Genomic DNA, 17,912 nt, shown 5'->3' with positions numbered 1-17,912 from the left:
GCCGTTCGGAATTTATGACGTAACAAACATCCATCCAAACTTTAGCATTTAAGTATAATGAGAAAATTTATTATTAAGGTAAAGTCACCTAATGCCGAGGGGTTCTGAAATTGGCACCATAATCCGTGGTATTTACAAAAACGGCTTTTATAAACTATTTACCAACACATTTTTAATAAAAGGTATGTTATTTAATAGATAATTTATCACTCTACTGTCATATGGCTATCGTAATAGTATTATGTGTATGGTTTTTTAAATAATCGCATAGTTTTGCATTAGTGCCTCCATCAAACGTATGCTTCATACATTTTGGGCCTTTTACACGTCAATGTCACGATTTCTCAAATAGTGATTTTTTCAATAAATTTGCATATGTGTGATAGTGTTTCGATGAAAACATTATATTGATTATATATGGAATCGATAACATTTAAATATTGTGCTTTTTTCTTAACAGATAAGAGTAAAAATAAGTTTAAAAATACAGCGGCATTAGGTGCCAAATATTTTGGGCTGTCCCTTAAACCGAGGTATACCACGGAATAGCAATTTCATAGACTTGTTTTTAATTTCAATTTTTGTAGTTGTTTTTATGAATAAGCACGCCTTGCTTCGAATTTGACAAATTGAATACTCAATTAATATCGAAATCATTTTCCGTTGTACTGCATTGTACTGCATTACCTAATTATATAATATCAAAGATGACCTATCTAAGTACTTTCCTAATTTCTTCTATGGGACAACTAAGGAGAAAAAATTAAGTTCATCCAGATATGGATGTAATATTGAACAAGTATTGTGTATTATTATGTACATATTTTAATAAAGCATCTTTCTGTCTCAAAATTGTGTAAAAGTCTTTTATTATTTAATAATCGGAATTTGGAAACGTGATTTTTAGTTACTAAATGTTATTCCGATGTATATAAATCGGAATTAGGTTATATGGGCACATTAATCCGCGGCATAACCGCAAAATACTATACAGGGTGTTTAAAGATTTCATCAGTTTTTAAGAACATTTCTATTGTTTGTGTCAGTAGTTCGCTTTATCCTAATTAATGAAGAATTAATATTGTTATACGATTTTAATGGATATTTAAATAAGAACTAGAACATTTTACGACGTTTTCATTTGATTAAATAATTCAAAATTAAATAATTATATAAACCTCATGACGGTATTCCATATTATTATTATTTATGGTGTACGATAATAAACCTTAGTAAAGTACACGAAGAAGAATGTCAAAAATTGTATTGCAGATACACGAATTGACTGCAGTTTTAAAACAAATACATGATATTAGTAAAATTAACCAATCAAGAAACTATACTATAAAAAAGTTTTATTTCGGCAGCTTCCCTTTAATCATCGCTAAGAACACTTTTGATAAAGCTACTCTTTAACTAATAAAAAAAAGTTAAATGAAAATTGAAACTAAGTTCAATAAATAACATTTATTTGTATACACCATGTAGCAGTCGTTCTATCTCTTTCACTCCCTTATTTTGTTTACTCGGAATTAGGAACCAAATACATCGGAATAAGGATTTTTACATCGGAATTAGGGTTTTTTGACTTGGTTCATATTGATTTAAAATACACATTTAAATCAATATCTAATCGTAAAATGTCGAGTCTATTTCAAGAGTACAGATAATAAAGCTTCTGATAAAATTATCTACTTCCTTATTAAGCCGTAGCAAATGCTTAATATCTGACGCTCTTCCTAGTTTTGGTGAAAATACCGCGGAAATAGGTGACTTTACCTTATATATGTTTATGTAGATGTATATTTCATCATCAACCTATTACTGTCCCACTGCTGAGCACGGGTCTCCTCTCATAATGAGAAGGATCGGCCGTAGTCCACCGCGCTGGCCAAGTGCGTATTTGTAGACTTCACATACATTTATTTATTTTTTTATATATCTCTCAGGTATGCAGGTTTCCTCACGAAGTTTTCCTTCACCGTTGAGCAAGTGACAATTAATGCATGCCTGGGATTTGAACCTCGGACCCCTCGATCGACAGGCCGAGTTTCTTAACCACTAGGCTATCACTACTATTTTATGATTTATATTTAATTTCATAAAATACCCATATATGTAAAACACGCCTGCATTGAACGTTTAGCCAAAGTGCAAGGCTGAGCGTGTGAACGTCCGGAGGTTCGAGAAATACAAATAAATGTAAACAAACTGTCATAAATCACTGCCGCTGCAAGGTTACAATGTACTTGCTCCATGGTAGAGAATCAGTACGGTATTAGAGACACGGAAATTCATTAGAAAGTAGTGTTGTTAAGTTAGGAAGATAATTCAATTGATTTAATAGTTGCTTTTTTGTACGTACTTTCAATAGCAAACGAGTATGTAGTCAAGCATTTTGATAGAATTAGCAATAAGTAGTTTGGTGGAATATGTGTTTATGTAGATATATATTTAATTTCAAATAATATGTAAAAGACGACATCATTGAACGTTTAAACAAAGTGCAAGGCTGACAGTGTGAACGTCGAGAGGTTCGAGAAATACAAATAAATGTAAACAGACTGTCCTATATCACCGGCCACAAGGTTACAATGTACTTGCTCCATGGTAGAGTACTACGTTAGGGGGATGGCAATTCATTAGAAAGTAGTGTGGTGTTAAGTTAGGAAGATAATTCAATTGATTTAGTAGTTTTTTTGTACATACTACATACTCGTTTAACGGCTAAGTGGCAAACTACATACTCGTTTAACCGCTTTCTGTGAGTGTAGAAAGCGTTTAAACGACTATGTAGTCAGGTATTTTGATATAATTAACAGCATTTTTATGGAATATATGTCTATATAGATATATATTTAATTTCACACAATATTCGTACATGTAAAACACGCCTTCGTCGTGTTTAGTCAAAGTGCAAGGCTGAGCGTGTGAACGTCTGGAGGTTCGAGAAATACAAATAAATGTAAACAGACTGTCATATATCACCGGCCACAAGGTTACAATGTACTTGCTCCATGGAGGAGTTGTATCCCTAGTATTATTATATTAGGGACATTAGGGACACGGCAATTAATTAGAGTTTTGTTTATGAGTTAGAAAGATAATTTAATTGATTTATTTGCTTTGTAATTTAAGTAGCAATTGGTAGCAGCCAGATATTTTGATGTAATACCACTTGATGTTGTTGTTGATATATCTTGATATTACGCCAATTTCTCACGAATTTTTTTCACTATTAGGACAGGAATCGCTTGAGTTTTAAGTAGATATAGGTTCTTATTTAGTACACTTAACGAATTAATTTAATTACACAGCATTTAATAGTACATCAGTAGCGCTATAAGATAGAAGAATTTTAAAAATTAAAGTATTTCTTTCTTTCTAGTTTCCATGGGTAATTTAAGGGTCATCTAAAGGGAAGGCATACTAAGGGGTCCGAATCCGATAGCAAGAAAAAATATTAAATTTTTCTGTTATTTTAGATATTACTAGCTGACCCGGCAAACGTTATGTTGCCATATAAATAAAAAAATGTGGACAACCCTTATCACTTAGGGGTATGAAAAATAGATAGTAGCCGATTCACAGACCTACTGAATATGCATATAAAATTTGGTGAAAATCGGTAAAGCCGTTTCGGAGGAGTACGGTAACTAACACGAGAATTTTATATATAAGATTTATTCTGGACCCAGCGACGGATCAAGAGTTCTGACCGCCCTAGGCTAATTATGAAGACACGCCCCCACCGTTACGATAGACCTCAAAAGTAATATATTAGTTTTGACTTTATTTACTAGCATGAAATTAAAAGTGCCGAAGACATAATTTTGGCGCGCCCCCACCGATCCTCGCGCCCTAGGCTGCAGCCTAATTAGCCTAAGGGTTAATCAGGCTCTGTCTGGACCCCCTTAAAATATGGTTTAAAAAAATATTCAAATATCCTCCTATTTTTAAAATAAATGTATAGAGTATTATTTTCAATGATACCTAAAATTTTGCGAACCATTCTGTGGAATGCAGGTAACTATAAAACTTAAGTACAGGACATACGTCTTTTTAATAGCCAATTCCAAGGAAATCTCCATAGCTCTATGTAGAGATTCGTTTCGGTTATTTATTTGCAAAGCCACATATTAGAAATTTTAACACTTACGACCATTTATTTGAAGAAGAATATCTTCTACTTCATTAATTATAAACATGTTCATTTTAATAAACATATTTTTTCCATCCTTTTACTTCATTTCTTAGTATGCGTTTTTCTTTCCCTTTTTCTACTTTTTTTTGTTTTTCCTTGTTTTCTTATTTTATTCTAATGTTCACTGTTGGAAATGCAGGTTTGATATGTGATGTTTTTGTTTTGTTAGCCAATTAGTTTGAGATGTCAAGATGTTTTGGAATTTTGTTCATTTAACAACGTTTTATACGGTTTTTTGCATGTCCGCTTCCATACACAGTGTGTCGTAGTGTGGAGTTGTGTTACTTTCTAACTATTGCTGTCGTATATTCTTAAAAAAAGGAAAAAAATATGGGTTGTTTTTTAATAACCAAAGACTAAAGACTAAACTATGATTCATAGATACGTAAGATAAATCTTTTAACAAACTAGATACATAGTATTTATTAACTTAGTATGGGTACCGTATATTGAGGTTGCTAAGATTATTAGCAGACATATGAAGTGCAAAATTACCTCTCAAACAATTGAGTACGCACGTAAATTACCTCCGCGGTATCATAGCGTCTTACTTTCGCAATGTCTTGCAATAAGGTTGCATAAAACGGCATTTTCAATGGAATGTCCATAACTAACCTTTCAGTAAAGAAAGTAAGTAGGTTATTTTATACGATAACCGTTTGATAACAAAATGGGTTTCTTGCAGATGTAAATTTTGTCTATACTATGTTAAATATAGAGTAAAAAATAATGTTTTAAATTAAGACATTTAACAATACTATTGGCAGCATAGTCATAATATACAAGTGCATAAGAATAATGCAAGTTAGAAAAAACTTACAAATTGTAAAAAAACATCATGTTTGTCTATGGCTCGTAGTGCTATTTAAAAAGTCACAGATAAGAACAAAAACACCTGAATACATGATCAATGTCATCAATGGCGCCAAAAGTTACCGCCAATTCGAGTCATGAGCATGACACAGAGTACAAAACTCAACGAAAATAAAATCTCACGAGCAAACGAGAGGAATGTTCACGAGAGCTTTGCCGAGTATATTGTACTTACCTGTTATTTGGAATTCGTTGTAGATACGTCGGAACCGGTCCCCTCAGCTGACAAAACTGAATTACTAAAATGGTCGACGTTGCCGCGCTCACTGATAACCTAATCTTATCCAGCCATTATATAGGTATTTCTATTGTTTATTTATTAGTGATAAAGTACTAATTAATGATAATTAAAACATTGTTGAGATGATCTTCGAACAAATCTTGCGGATTGTAAACGTTCTATTGTTTCGTAATCCGTTTATTGTTAATCTTAATTGTTTTATAACATTACCTCAATATAGGTTGCAATTAGTGATGTACGGGATATCCGTTTCCGTATCTGCGGTTATGCGATGGAAAAAAGATGTGTACCGTATTCGTCACTTTTTGGCGGATCATGAACGGATCTTACTTACTTGTAAATATCATTTAAATTAATTTTATTTTTGAAATAAATATAAGTATTTATATGGCACAAACGAATATAAAATGAAATAAAAGCTTAAAACTTACTATATCGATAACTAACTATAGTAAAAAAAAAATAAGTTTTACTATTCAATTTTATTTTATCCATTGTTTTAAAGACAAGCTCATCGACATCGCCTTTGTAAAAAGTTATGTTCCGCATCCGTATCCGCAGATGCAATTTTGTGATACGAAACATCATTGCAATAGTAATTTTACTCATCACTACATTGGTAGTTTCATACGTATTACTATGTAGGTACCTACTACATATTAATTTACTCGTTCTCAGCAAATAACTTGTATTAACCATTACATGTTTGATACAGTAAGTAATAGTGGGCTTTAAAATGTTTCGAACTTTATGATCTTTTATTAACATGTATTTTTATTTATTGCAACTTTATCATAGATTAGTAAAGATTACTCACTCCTAACTAGAAAATGTACCCAGTTTTGAGAATAGAAATAGTGGCGTAAAAAAGTGTTGCCACGTCTCCGTGCTAAAATGTCCCTAAAATATTTGAAATAATTATTTATTTATAATGTAAATTACGCAGTATTAGTTATTTATTCGTAGAAATTCTCTAAAAAATGTTTTTATTTGTCAAGAATTCAAAAAAAGAACTTACTAATAAGCCGTTTGTGGCTTCATTCAATTTCAAGGCGGCGAAGTATCTTTACTAATCTATGCCATTTATTTATTTTATTTATTATATAATTGCACTTGAGATTTGTGAAAATATCTTTCCTGTGAAGCTTCAGTCATTGATTTAGGTACTCGAAGTTTCTAAGTTTTATTTCGAATACGTTCAAAGTAAATAATTATTTATTGCTTAAAAATACACCGTTGAATTGATTCAAAGTTTAGTTAGTTATCAAGGAATGTTATGATAACTAACTAAATTATTCCTATTCCTTGTAGGTATTCCTTACTATGGTCTCTACTGTATCTATGATCGAAATTGTTTACAACCATTGCTTGAAGGCTTGATGGCCTGCAGTGATTACTAAATTCCAATAAAGATCAACCATTTAGGCCTTGTTAGAATTCAGTTTAAGATGTAATGTTTAGATGCGTACTAAAGGTTTTATCTTTAGGTCAAGCCTTTCGCTATTTTATAAGGCAATCAATGATTCTATAGCTGATACTGCCTTATTAGAAATAGACGGTTAGATACAATCTATCCATAGATGAGAAGGAAAAGGAAATTGTTTCTAAAGGTTCTTAACAGTATTGGTACTATAACAGTACTAGAAGTAGTTACTGTGCTATGGTTTGTAAGGTGTGGTAGAGCGCACAGGCGTCCTGTCCTAGTCCTTATAGAAAGCATTTATGGTTGAGTTGAGCTAATACTGTTTGAGTAAATATTTTTTAATAGACAAGTAAGTAGCAGACAAACATGCAGTCTACTTGCTATCACTGATAAATAAGATGTAATTTCTCGTAGAAATGACTCTCCCTTATCACTTATCACATACCTCAATCCAGAACATACGAGCGTAGACTTAAAGCAGTCTTTAATTTTAAAACCAGTGTGTTATTAGGGGAAATATAAGTTACAGTCGTGCCCATAGACGCACCATTATAATCTACCAACTGGAATATGAGATTAGGTTTAGTCCGTGTAAAACTGCTAGTCCGCTCTGAGTATAGAAATGAATCGCGTCGCCGTAGCAAATTGTATGACTACACCTGCTCGCAACAGCTTCAGAGCGGACTAGCAGTTTGGCGCGGACTATACCAATTTTCATACATACAACGAAATTATACAGTTTCGAATCTATATTTATTCGTCACGAAACTTCAAATAATTGCGACTAAAACATCGTGACTCATATTAAAACCAGGGAACGGTTAGAATGTTAGATGATTTGGTATTACAATTCCATTGAGTTTACTCCAAAAACATAATTTTACAAACAATAACAACATTAAAATTATTTGTAAACTTACTGTATTACACTAATCTAGATCAGAGGTTCTCAAACTAATTTCGTCTACCACTTGGAGAATCGATTTTTATGTTGCCTAAATTTTCAAATTAGGCTATTTTAGTATTTTCCAATCTAATACAGCAGGAATAAGCACGAAATGTCGTGTACTTCAGACAGGTTGTAGATTCTAGTAAAAATATCAGAACAATTGTACTATAACCACTGTATGGCGCCAACACCTTCCAGTCTCCTTTAACTTTTTTTTTTATACTGTAGAATTAGCAGACGAGTATGCAGTCCACCTGATGGTAAGCGGCTACTGCCGCCCATGGACATCTGTAATCAACCCGAGTTAGGATTAGATATTCCTACCTGAGGTCGGCCAGAGATGCGCCGCTACCCCTGAGGACTAAGCTGGAACGCCTCGGAAAAGTCTGTCTCCCTTACCACACCTTTCAAACCGGAACACAGCAGCGCCTGACACTGCTGTTATTAGGTAGAAATAGGTGTGGCGGTGGTGCCGCCGGAGTCGAACCACAAAGAGTTCTACAACCCGAAAGATCATTTTTACAATGACTAGTATGAAGAAATTTTACAATTACGTACTAGTGTGAGGTAATTGTCAAATATCGATGTTTGATAGGCAACCAGTAGACAGATTGATTAATAATAACAGACGTCATCCATATACAACCCCCCTGGAAGTCTCAAGTGTTTACTTTAAGAACGAGTGATCTAAATTGTGGCTAAAGTTAGGGCATATACATACTATGCTTTAGAAGCTTCATAATATGAAAGCGATGCAAATGCGATATAGTCGCGATACAACACGGTAACCTAGTCTTGGGTTTTTCTAATCTGATATTTATGGCGTTTGACCTACTTACATAAATATATCAACGTAGCTGAGGCAAATCTTAATTTATTACAATCTGTCACAATCTGCATCCATAGATAATATTTTATTTTTATAGAGCTAAGTCAATTATGGTTGAATTACAACTTTTTATAAACCAAGTTATAAAGTTTGGATTTATTATAAAAATAATACAGGAGTAGCAAAGGAACATGCCGCCTGTTCCTTTGCTACCTGGCGGGAAGTTGCTACTGCCGCCCATGGACATCTGTAATCAACCCCAGATAGGATTAGATATTCCTAATTGAAGTCAGCCACAAATGCGCCGCTGCCCCTGAGGACTAAACCGGAACATCTCGGAAAAGTATGTCTTCCGTACACACCCTTCAATCCAAAACACAGAAACGCTACACTGCTGTTATGGAGCAGAAATAGGTGTGGCGGTGGTGCCGCCGGAGTCGAACCACAAAGGGTTCTACCACCTTCAAAGATAAAAATACTTCGGAAGTCCGTTACCAACGTGTATGATGGTTTAAAGTTTAAACTTTTAACACTGCAGTAAAAAGTTTAAACTTTAACCTAACTTTAAACTAACTAACCAACCTAATGTTTCGCTCCTTCCCACATAATGTTTCGCTGCAAAACTGAGCATCATCAGGGTAAGTTGCCTTTACGACGGTTAATTACTAACTAACTTTATTATTTCCGTAAAATAACACCTTATTTTGAGAGATAATAAAATTAACTGGAATTCTAGTAAAAGTTATTAATGTCCGTACAAACTGCGCCTATTTGATTTATTTGCAATTAAATGTTATATACCACTTAACCGCTATCTTAATATCACTTGCGTAATTTATTTAATAGGAACGTTTCATTTTATTACAAAACGAAGGATTTAAGGAACTATTGGTTTTATGAGTGTTTACGGTAAAAGTTCCCTTTACCTTGTATTTTAAAAACGCCGGAATGTAATCTGTGTTTGTTATGAATCCCACATCTGTTTTTGACGTTAGAAAATATTTTTGAAATTAAATAAAATAAACTTTATTAGAAAAATAATTAAAAGCATTTAAAAGTTTAGGATAATTTATATATTTACTTAATTAGATTTTAAATTTTATTATTTTTTACTTTAATTATCTAAAATGCAAGTGCCATATTGGCTATGTGCGGTAACTTCTATAGTAATCAAAAGCTTTTTGAGGTGCTACGTCTATGGGTGTCTTCAATATTTACTAACGCAATGACATCATAAGTCGAACAAAATGGCCATTACAATTTCCGCGGAAAAATTCGAAATTACAAGAATTACCAGAGCTTTTAGAACTACAAGAGGTTTTTGGGAACTTTTCAATTTTTTTTAATTTAATAAGAAGAAGTTTAACCTTATTTAAGGATCATTTGATCCTTCATTGATCATTCTTTATCAAAGGCAGTAATACTGCATTATGATAAGTAACGGAACCCATATTATTTTTCCGTGATTAACTGCTTAACCAGTTTAAGAAACATCATTTATTAAATTTACATTTATCATCAAATTAATTACGTTGCGACGATCCGTTAGTGAGCCAAACTTAGAAGTGACCTAGACACGGTGATTTCCATTTGGTTATGGAATCCACTGTTATAGATCTTTGATAACACAAATGTGTTTATGTCCATCATAGATTACTAAAGATACTTCGCCGCCTTGAAATTGAATGAAGCCACAAACGTTCTTTGAATTCTTGACAAATAAAAACATTTTTAGAGAAAATTTACGAATAAATAACTAATATTGCGTAATTTACATCATAAATAAATAATTATTTCAAATATTTTAGGGACATTTTAGTACGGAGACGTGGCAAATTTTTTTTACGCAACTATGTTCGATTCTCAAAATTGGGTACATACATTTTCTTGTGAGGAGTGAGTAATCTTTACTAATCTATGATGTCCATGGGTATGCGGTATGTACTTTATTTTGAACAAATAAGGGTCCGTCCAAATTACGCTGGCTGGACAGTTGTAATGTTTGCCGACTGACAGATGTTGCTGTTTATACTAAGCACCAAGAGCGGATTTCGTTCAAATTGTCAGAATGAACGATTTGTTAATGTTGTTGTCATTATAATCTGTGAAGTGGTAAACGGTAAACTGTCGGTAAAACGGCCGATCTACTGTGAACGGGCCCTTACACCGTATTCTGTTTGTTTTGAGTATTTGACCGTTTCTCACATTAGGTATATTTGTATGTAATTCGTATACAAACAGTTTATAAATTCGTTTAGAATGCTATGTTACTTAAATAACAGAAACCACGTTATTAATAAGCTTACGCGTAGTGCCTTCGTGCTGAATTCCCATTCTTTGTTTACTTCTACATATTATAATGACGTGACAACCGGTTTATGTCTTTATAATTTTCAACTAATAAGGGATGCAAGTTGAACACAAACATTGATGTGAATTATAAAGTGAATACATATTTAAATTTTATGCGTATTTCCGAAGACAACCAAATTATTAAACACTAGCTGACCCGGCAAACTTTAGACCGCCTCAAAATCTATTTATCAAATATATTTCATATAAAATATAGCCTATGTTCCTCGTGGATAATGTAGCTTTCGAATGGTGAAAGAATTTTTAAAATCGGTCTAGTAGTTTTTGAGCCTATTCATTACAATCAAACAAACAAACAAAGTTTGCCTCTTTATTATATTAGTATAGATAATATCTTAGTTTAAAATAGGTACAATTATTGAAAAAAATATCGAAGGTCAAATTTAGTATTTTTATTTGGCCTAAGTCTTATTTATTTTACTTCATGGTCTGCATACCCTTAGGCTTGCATGTTACAATGTACGGTTACTGCATCTGGCATACATGGCAACGGTTTTGCCAATTGCAGCCAGTCGCGCTTCGCTGCCTCCGAGGGTTACCGGGAAACCGTTGAAATATAAATGTCGTTATGGAAATTATTAACCTTTATTGATATTGTAAGTATAAATACTTACATAAAAATATTTAGAATACAAAAAGTAACATAAAAGGATAATGCTGGGGATAATTTCTTAGTATTTTTTTAAAATATAGATTTGTATACCTATGGTAAACTGATTTGAATTGACTAATGAAATGATGAAAGTAAATAAAGCTAGGCTAAAAGGCAAGAAGCTATGGCCGTAAAACACTATATTGTTAGGGACCGCGCCAAACTTCTAGCCCGCTCTGAATATAGAAACAAGTCGCGTCGCAACAGCAAATTGTAGATATTAACGATTTTATACCAGCCATTAATTGCACTGTTATTATTCAGATTTCTCAGAATGTAAACAGTTTTGGTCTAACTGCGTATAAATAGGCTTCTTACATTTTTCAGAATGCTACGCTGCTGAGGCATAATGAAAATTTCCTCTTTATGGTTTTCTTTATGTTTTTTATGGTAATTAAATAAAGTTAAAAAAACTATATCTAAATATATATAACTCAAAGGTGACTGACTGACATAGTGATCTATCAACGAACAGCCCAAACCACTGGACAGATCGGGCTGAATTTCGGGCAGGTAGATGTTATGACGTAGGCATTCGCTAAGAAAGGATTTTGATCAATTCTACCCCCAAGGGGATAAAATAGGGGATGAAAATATTACTTCGTAACGCGAGCGAAGCCGCGGGCAAAAGCTCGTAAGACATACAAACAAGACTTGATTCAATGATTAGTAAAAAAATATTATCGTAATGTAACGCTCTAGCATAACCGTTATAAAATCGGTACAGTTTTCATTACTGTGGGCGCCTAAAAGATTCACTTGAAGAACAATTACTTCTTTATTTAAATTACAAATATGTGCATTTCGGTATCCGCGATTAGGTCCTGTATCAACTCTCTAACCGATCAACCCGAGATGAGTCAGTCCTCTTACGTAATTAAATAGTTGTCAAACTCGTATGAGTGCCATTTGTAGATGTTACAAAACATTACGAAGTTCCCGCCAATAATAGCTAATTATCTGGGAACATTTCTGTGTCACTGACTGGTATGAGTATCCGCTGGGTAGGGTTGGGAATTGACTTAAAAAGAAATAAAAGGTGAACATAAATCATAAATCAATCGGTTTTAATAATTTAAAATCGATATAATATATATATAGAAAATCGATGTTATAAATAAAATTGAGGTATCTATATTTATGTCTTTTAATTATTAATTACTTAAAATAATAAATAAATGTTATAATTACTTTAAATTTGATTTCACAGTACTCTTGGGGCGACCTTTGTTACAGCGGTCACTATACCGGTCCGACAAGGGTCTCAGATTCGATTTCCGGTTAAGACATTAGTCATGGATTGAGATTTACGTGTCTTAACTTGTCTGTGGCATCCATGAGACAGAAAAAATGAGTGTAGGTCTTTGAGTTTTTGTTATTTATTTGTAAAAAACGTTTATTTCCCCCTTTGACTTTTTAGCCATGAATTGATCATAAAAGGATATCTAAGGTCATTTAACACTACCTATTAAATATGTTGATTACCATACTTAGGTGTTAGGTATTTACCTAATTATTTAATTAAACATATCATATTTTACTGATTATTTGTTTTAACCTGTATTGTATTGGCAGACCACACGTTGGTAAATATGCAGTTATGCACTCTCACACCCGTTTTCCAAATAATTAGTTTGATATTTACAATTTTACATCTCGGAGACAAAAAACTACATTCAGATAACGTATTTAATTATTTGTAAAGTTTAAGTAAATAAAATGTGTTTATGTAAATAAGTATAATAGATAAGATTCCAACGATGGGTACTTTACGTAAATTATGCAAATTTATACAGGTTCCTTCGAGATTGCAGTGTTTCAATGACTGCGAATTTATTTGAAATGTCTGAGAATTTTTAAATTGTATTTTATATACGTGTAATAATGTACAGTGAGTATACCATACGTGTAGTATTTTTAGTTTTAAATTAAACTCAAAACGATGTTAATGATTCTTTTATAGATTTATTAGAAAAACATGACAAAACTTTTTTGTCTATTTCTTCCTGCATCGATAGGTACTATTGCTAGGTTACGGGACTCTTTACTTAGGAGAAAAAGCCATGGTGCATCAATATCATCAAAACAAATAATGGGCCATGTAATTATTATTTAAATTAGGTACTTATATTGCGGTATATTTTTAGTGTTTTACTACTTTCATTTATTTAAATAAACTTAAGATCCATACGACCAATAGGATTGTTTTAAATATAAGGAGTAAGAGAATATAAGAGTAGCAGACGAGCATGCAGTCCATCTAATGGTAAGTGGCTACTGCGCCCATGGATATCTGTTATCCACCCCAGATAAGGTTAGGTTCCTACCTCATTTCGGCCGTACCACAGATACGCTGTTATCCCTGAGGACTAAGGAATGCCTCGGAAAAGTATGTCTCCCTTACCACACCTTTCAAACCAGAACACAGCAGCGCTTAACACTGCAGTTATTAGGCAGAAATAAAAAAAAAATACTAAAAAAAAAAATACTAAAGAATAAAAAAAGTCAATAAGATTTAAACAGTGACAACCCTAATCCCACACTGGAATAACAGGTGTCTGATCCGTTATCCGCCCAAACAAGTTCCGATGCGACTTGTTAATACACTATCAATTAATGCTTGTGCCCCATTAAGTAATTATTTGGCTTCTGTGCATTTCTGTATCTCGGGAACTCGCTTACTTTATTGCACTTTTATATTTTATGCTTATAAATATTTTGTAAATGTAAAAGTAAGTAAAAAACGTTGAGTGCAGAGGACTTATGTATGTGGCGTGAATTAGGAGGCATACATTATCAACAGTGTAGCTTCAAAAGCTGATGGATAAAATTATTTAGTTTTAGTTTAGTAACGCTGTGAAATTAAAACATTTCATAATACAGTATTCAGATAATTGGCGGGGTGCTACCGCGGCGCTATGTAGACCATCATGGAAATAATGTATGTATATAATGTATGTACATAAGTATGACTTCCAAGTAATAGACATTTTTTATCTATGTATATCTGTGCTGTAATATTATATGTTTATCTGTGCGACCAAAATGAAAAGACGTTGTATGTGCAATAAATACATTTGAAAGATGTAGGGTTTTGTAAGAAAACATTTTCTAAGAGCAGGAATGTAGCCTAGTTTTAACTGTTAATAATATAGAATGTACATAAAATAATTATGACTCAATATAAAATATTTGATCGGTTCGAAGGACCAAGTAATATGAAAGTTTCTTTAATTTTATTTTTTTCTTTTATTACAGATCCAACAAATATCTGCAGAAGTCAGCGATCACGCGGGTCTGCGCTGTTGGAGGCTTCTTCATATCAATACCTGTATTTTTAACAGGTATACCATTTCTTAAGTAATTCGTAATTAAAGTAACTTAAGCATCTGAGAATTACATTACGTTATACCATTACGAACGTTTTTACATTACATTAACATACATTACGAGAGTGCATGTAATTGTTTATGACTTTTTCATTATTACGGTATTAAAATAAAACGAGGTTATATATTGGCTTTTTACCGGTACAATTAGTAATTATTTTATGCTTTTTAACCAAAATAAATTTTACATATCAATACCATATGAGACACGTGAGAAATAAGAAACATTACCGGACATAAAAAAAATCGGTCAAATAAATTATTAAGTTCATTGATTATTATTCTTTTTTATTTTACTGTAAAAGTTTTAATGTCACTTGTAATCCAAATACGACTATTTTCCTACTTATAGTTGATCGCAGTCGTTCCTTCTTAACACCAGTTGGAATCCTTAAATCATTAGGTACTCTACTATATCTTTCAAACCAGAACAGCAGCATTACACTATTGCTACGTCGAGTGGCTTTAATATATCAAAAACCATCATAATTTCCAGGTATAATCCTCTACACCTTCATCCAATTCCACTCAACGCCGGCGATCGTGACGTCAGTCTTCATTGGAGTCGGGATCATATTCTGCGGCTGCGCGATGGTCCATAACGTATTCGTGTGGCAAAAGGAAAAGACTAACTTAGTTAAGGCGTTCCGAACACAAGAACTAAACACGAGCGCCTCGCCTATGAACACATCGAATGGTGTAATCATGAATGGACATTTAAATAATACTGGAAATCTAAGCTTTCATAGTATGACAGCGCCGTATACGCATCCCATTACGTTGCTGCAACAAGGAGGGCCTTATATTATTAGGTAAGAGTCAAAATGCAATTTTTCCCAAGCGTTAAGTAACACATGCTATTCGATTTAACACTTAATATTAGTTTTAAACACTTTCATTGTCATGTCAAAGACTTATTCTCAAAATAGAACAACTATAACAAAATAGAACAATGACTTGCAAAACCTTGTCATGAAAATGATAATTCATTTTCATTTATCATTTTTTAATTATTTTATTCATAAATTGTGTGAATTGTTATTAGATTGTTAGATTTTGTAGATAAACATCATAGATTAGTAAAGATTACTCACTCCTAACAAGAAAATGTACCCAGTTTTGAGCATTGAAATAGTTGCGTTAAAAAGTTTTACCACGTCTCCGTGCTAAAATGTCCCTAAAATATTTGAAATCATTATTTATTTATTACGTAAATTACGTAATTATTACGTAAATTAGTTATTTATTCGTAAATTTTCTCTAAAAATGTTTTTCTTTGTCAAGAAATAAAAGAAAGAACTTACTAATAAGCCGTTTGTGGCTTCATTCAATTTCAAGGCGGCGAAGTATCTTTACTAATCTATGGTTTTACTAATTTACTTCCAGGCCCCCAACCAGCACACCACCAGGAGAAGGTGCGGCCACACCCGGGGTGCCCGCCGCTACCATCGACCTCAGCCACGACACACACGAACTGAGTACTCTAGTGTGACTGTGACCTTGTCACTGATGTGACGTACGAACTGTTATAACACTGAAATTACATTTACATTCATAGACACATGGATTGGGCCTCTGTGATCTTCTTAGGTACCTGTTTATAAGGTAAATGGAGTGGAGTCGTAATCATGTGTTTTATGGTTTCGGATCTTGCCTCGTTATATTAAGAAATAATTATGTATCTTAAAATAATGATCGTGGTAAAACTGTAATTCTTCCTTTTATTTTGTGTTACAAAATGAAAAATGATTTTTAATAAACATCGATTCAGTATTCTCACTTTGGAAAAATAAATATAAAATACCATACCAATATGAGAATATTACAATGAAACTTTACTAAGCGATTCGAAATACAACGAAAATAATCGAATTTTACTAAATACGTACTCGAAAATGAACAGCGAATGACTTTTTTAAGTCAAGGCTTGCTATCGAAATAAACACTGCCAATATTTGTGCCACTGTGTTTAGTACTTAATCAATTAACGTATGTAATATAATATTATCCACCGTGAGTAACGTTGATACTGGAAATAACACGTAATTTTAATTACTTTTTAGAAATAAAATCGACTGGAGGTCTTATTTTACATAAAAAAAATGGTATAGTTTCAATACCTGTCTATATCTCATCTGTTTCCGTAACAACTGATGAGTTTTAATACAATAATGTTAGTATTGTATAATGAGAATATTTTCAAAATTACATTTATATCTACACAGGAGTTAAAGACTCTGTATGTCATAAAATGTGCATTAAAGTATTTATGACAGATGCTCATTATCAAATTGTATAGAAACATATTATATTGTTTGCCTCGGCACGTGTCTTATACTCTCAATGTATGTATACCCGTATGTGTACACGTATCGGTAAAAATCATTAATAGACACAGATTGACATCCATTTACATCTACGAACACTACTTCATTGCCTTTTAAGTTACACTTACACAAACGTAGGTAGTGTAAGGAAAGATAAAAGGTCTCTAGCTTGCCTATAATTTTACAAGCACGTGTCTTTTTATATAAGTGTATTAACATATCTGACACGTGTCTGTGAATGTTAAAAATAAATTATATAATATAATAATTGTATTTAAGTATGTTAGTAAAATAAGGCCTCAGTAAGTGTGATTTTTTAAGCTTAGTCTTAAATAACACTTTAAATTGTATATTATATTTAATTGTAAATATTGTTTCTAATGTTAAGATGAGATTAGTCTCGCTCTGCCATGTTCTTTACTCTTTGTTTTACTCTGTTTTAAGGTTGTACTTATAGCAAAGATGAAGATATTTCTAGATGCCAGTACAAAATGAAATGATAGTGAAATATGATTTGAGTTTCCAACATATCCGAGACAATATCTACTATATATGTACATAAGTATGTATGTAAACAAAGTTTTTGATTGATTTTTTTGTGTGTAAGCATTATTGCGATATTAAAGTATTGTGAAATGCTTAAGGATGCCTT

At 32.6% G+C, this 17,912-nt stretch overlaps 2 protein-coding genes across 2 annotated transcripts in view; one reads left to right on the top strand and one right to left on the bottom strand.

Annotated features, from left to right (window-relative positions):
• The window catches only part of LOC140749018 (spermine oxidase), a 41,412-nt gene extending 36,081 nt beyond the window's left edge, over nucleotides 1-5,331 (bottom strand). The window contains exon 1 of the mRNA XM_073082019.1: nucleotides 5,253-5,331. The gene's annotated coding sequence lies outside the window, so the exon portion shown is untranslated. The remainder of the gene's footprint in view (nucleotides 1-5,252) is intronic.
• LOC140749019 (uncharacterized) overlaps nucleotides 1-16,991 on the top strand; it is a 38,812-nt gene extending 21,821 nt beyond the window's left edge. Inside the window, exons 2-4 of the mRNA XM_073082020.1 lie at nucleotides 14,803-14,888; nucleotides 15,430-15,745; nucleotides 16,320-16,991. Of these exons, the coding sequence (XP_072938121.1) occupies nucleotides 14,803-14,888; nucleotides 15,430-15,745; nucleotides 16,320-16,425 (508 nt within the window). The 3' untranslated portion in view covers nucleotides 16,426-16,991. The remainder of the gene's footprint in view (nucleotides 1-14,802; nucleotides 14,889-15,429; nucleotides 15,746-16,319) is intronic.
• Nucleotides 16,992-17,912: the final 921 nt, after the last annotated feature.

Source organism: Epargyreus clarus, unplaced genomic scaffold (assembly GCF_041222505.1).
Source record: "Epargyreus clarus isolate Ecla_fem2 unplaced genomic scaffold, WU_Ecla_fem_2.2 ptg000017l, whole genome shotgun sequence".
Taxonomy (NCBI): Eukaryota; Metazoa; Arthropoda; class Insecta; order Lepidoptera; family Hesperiidae; genus Epargyreus; species Epargyreus clarus.
Note: the sequence above shows the minus strand (reverse complement) of the source record. Positions and strands in the feature narration are given on the sequence as shown.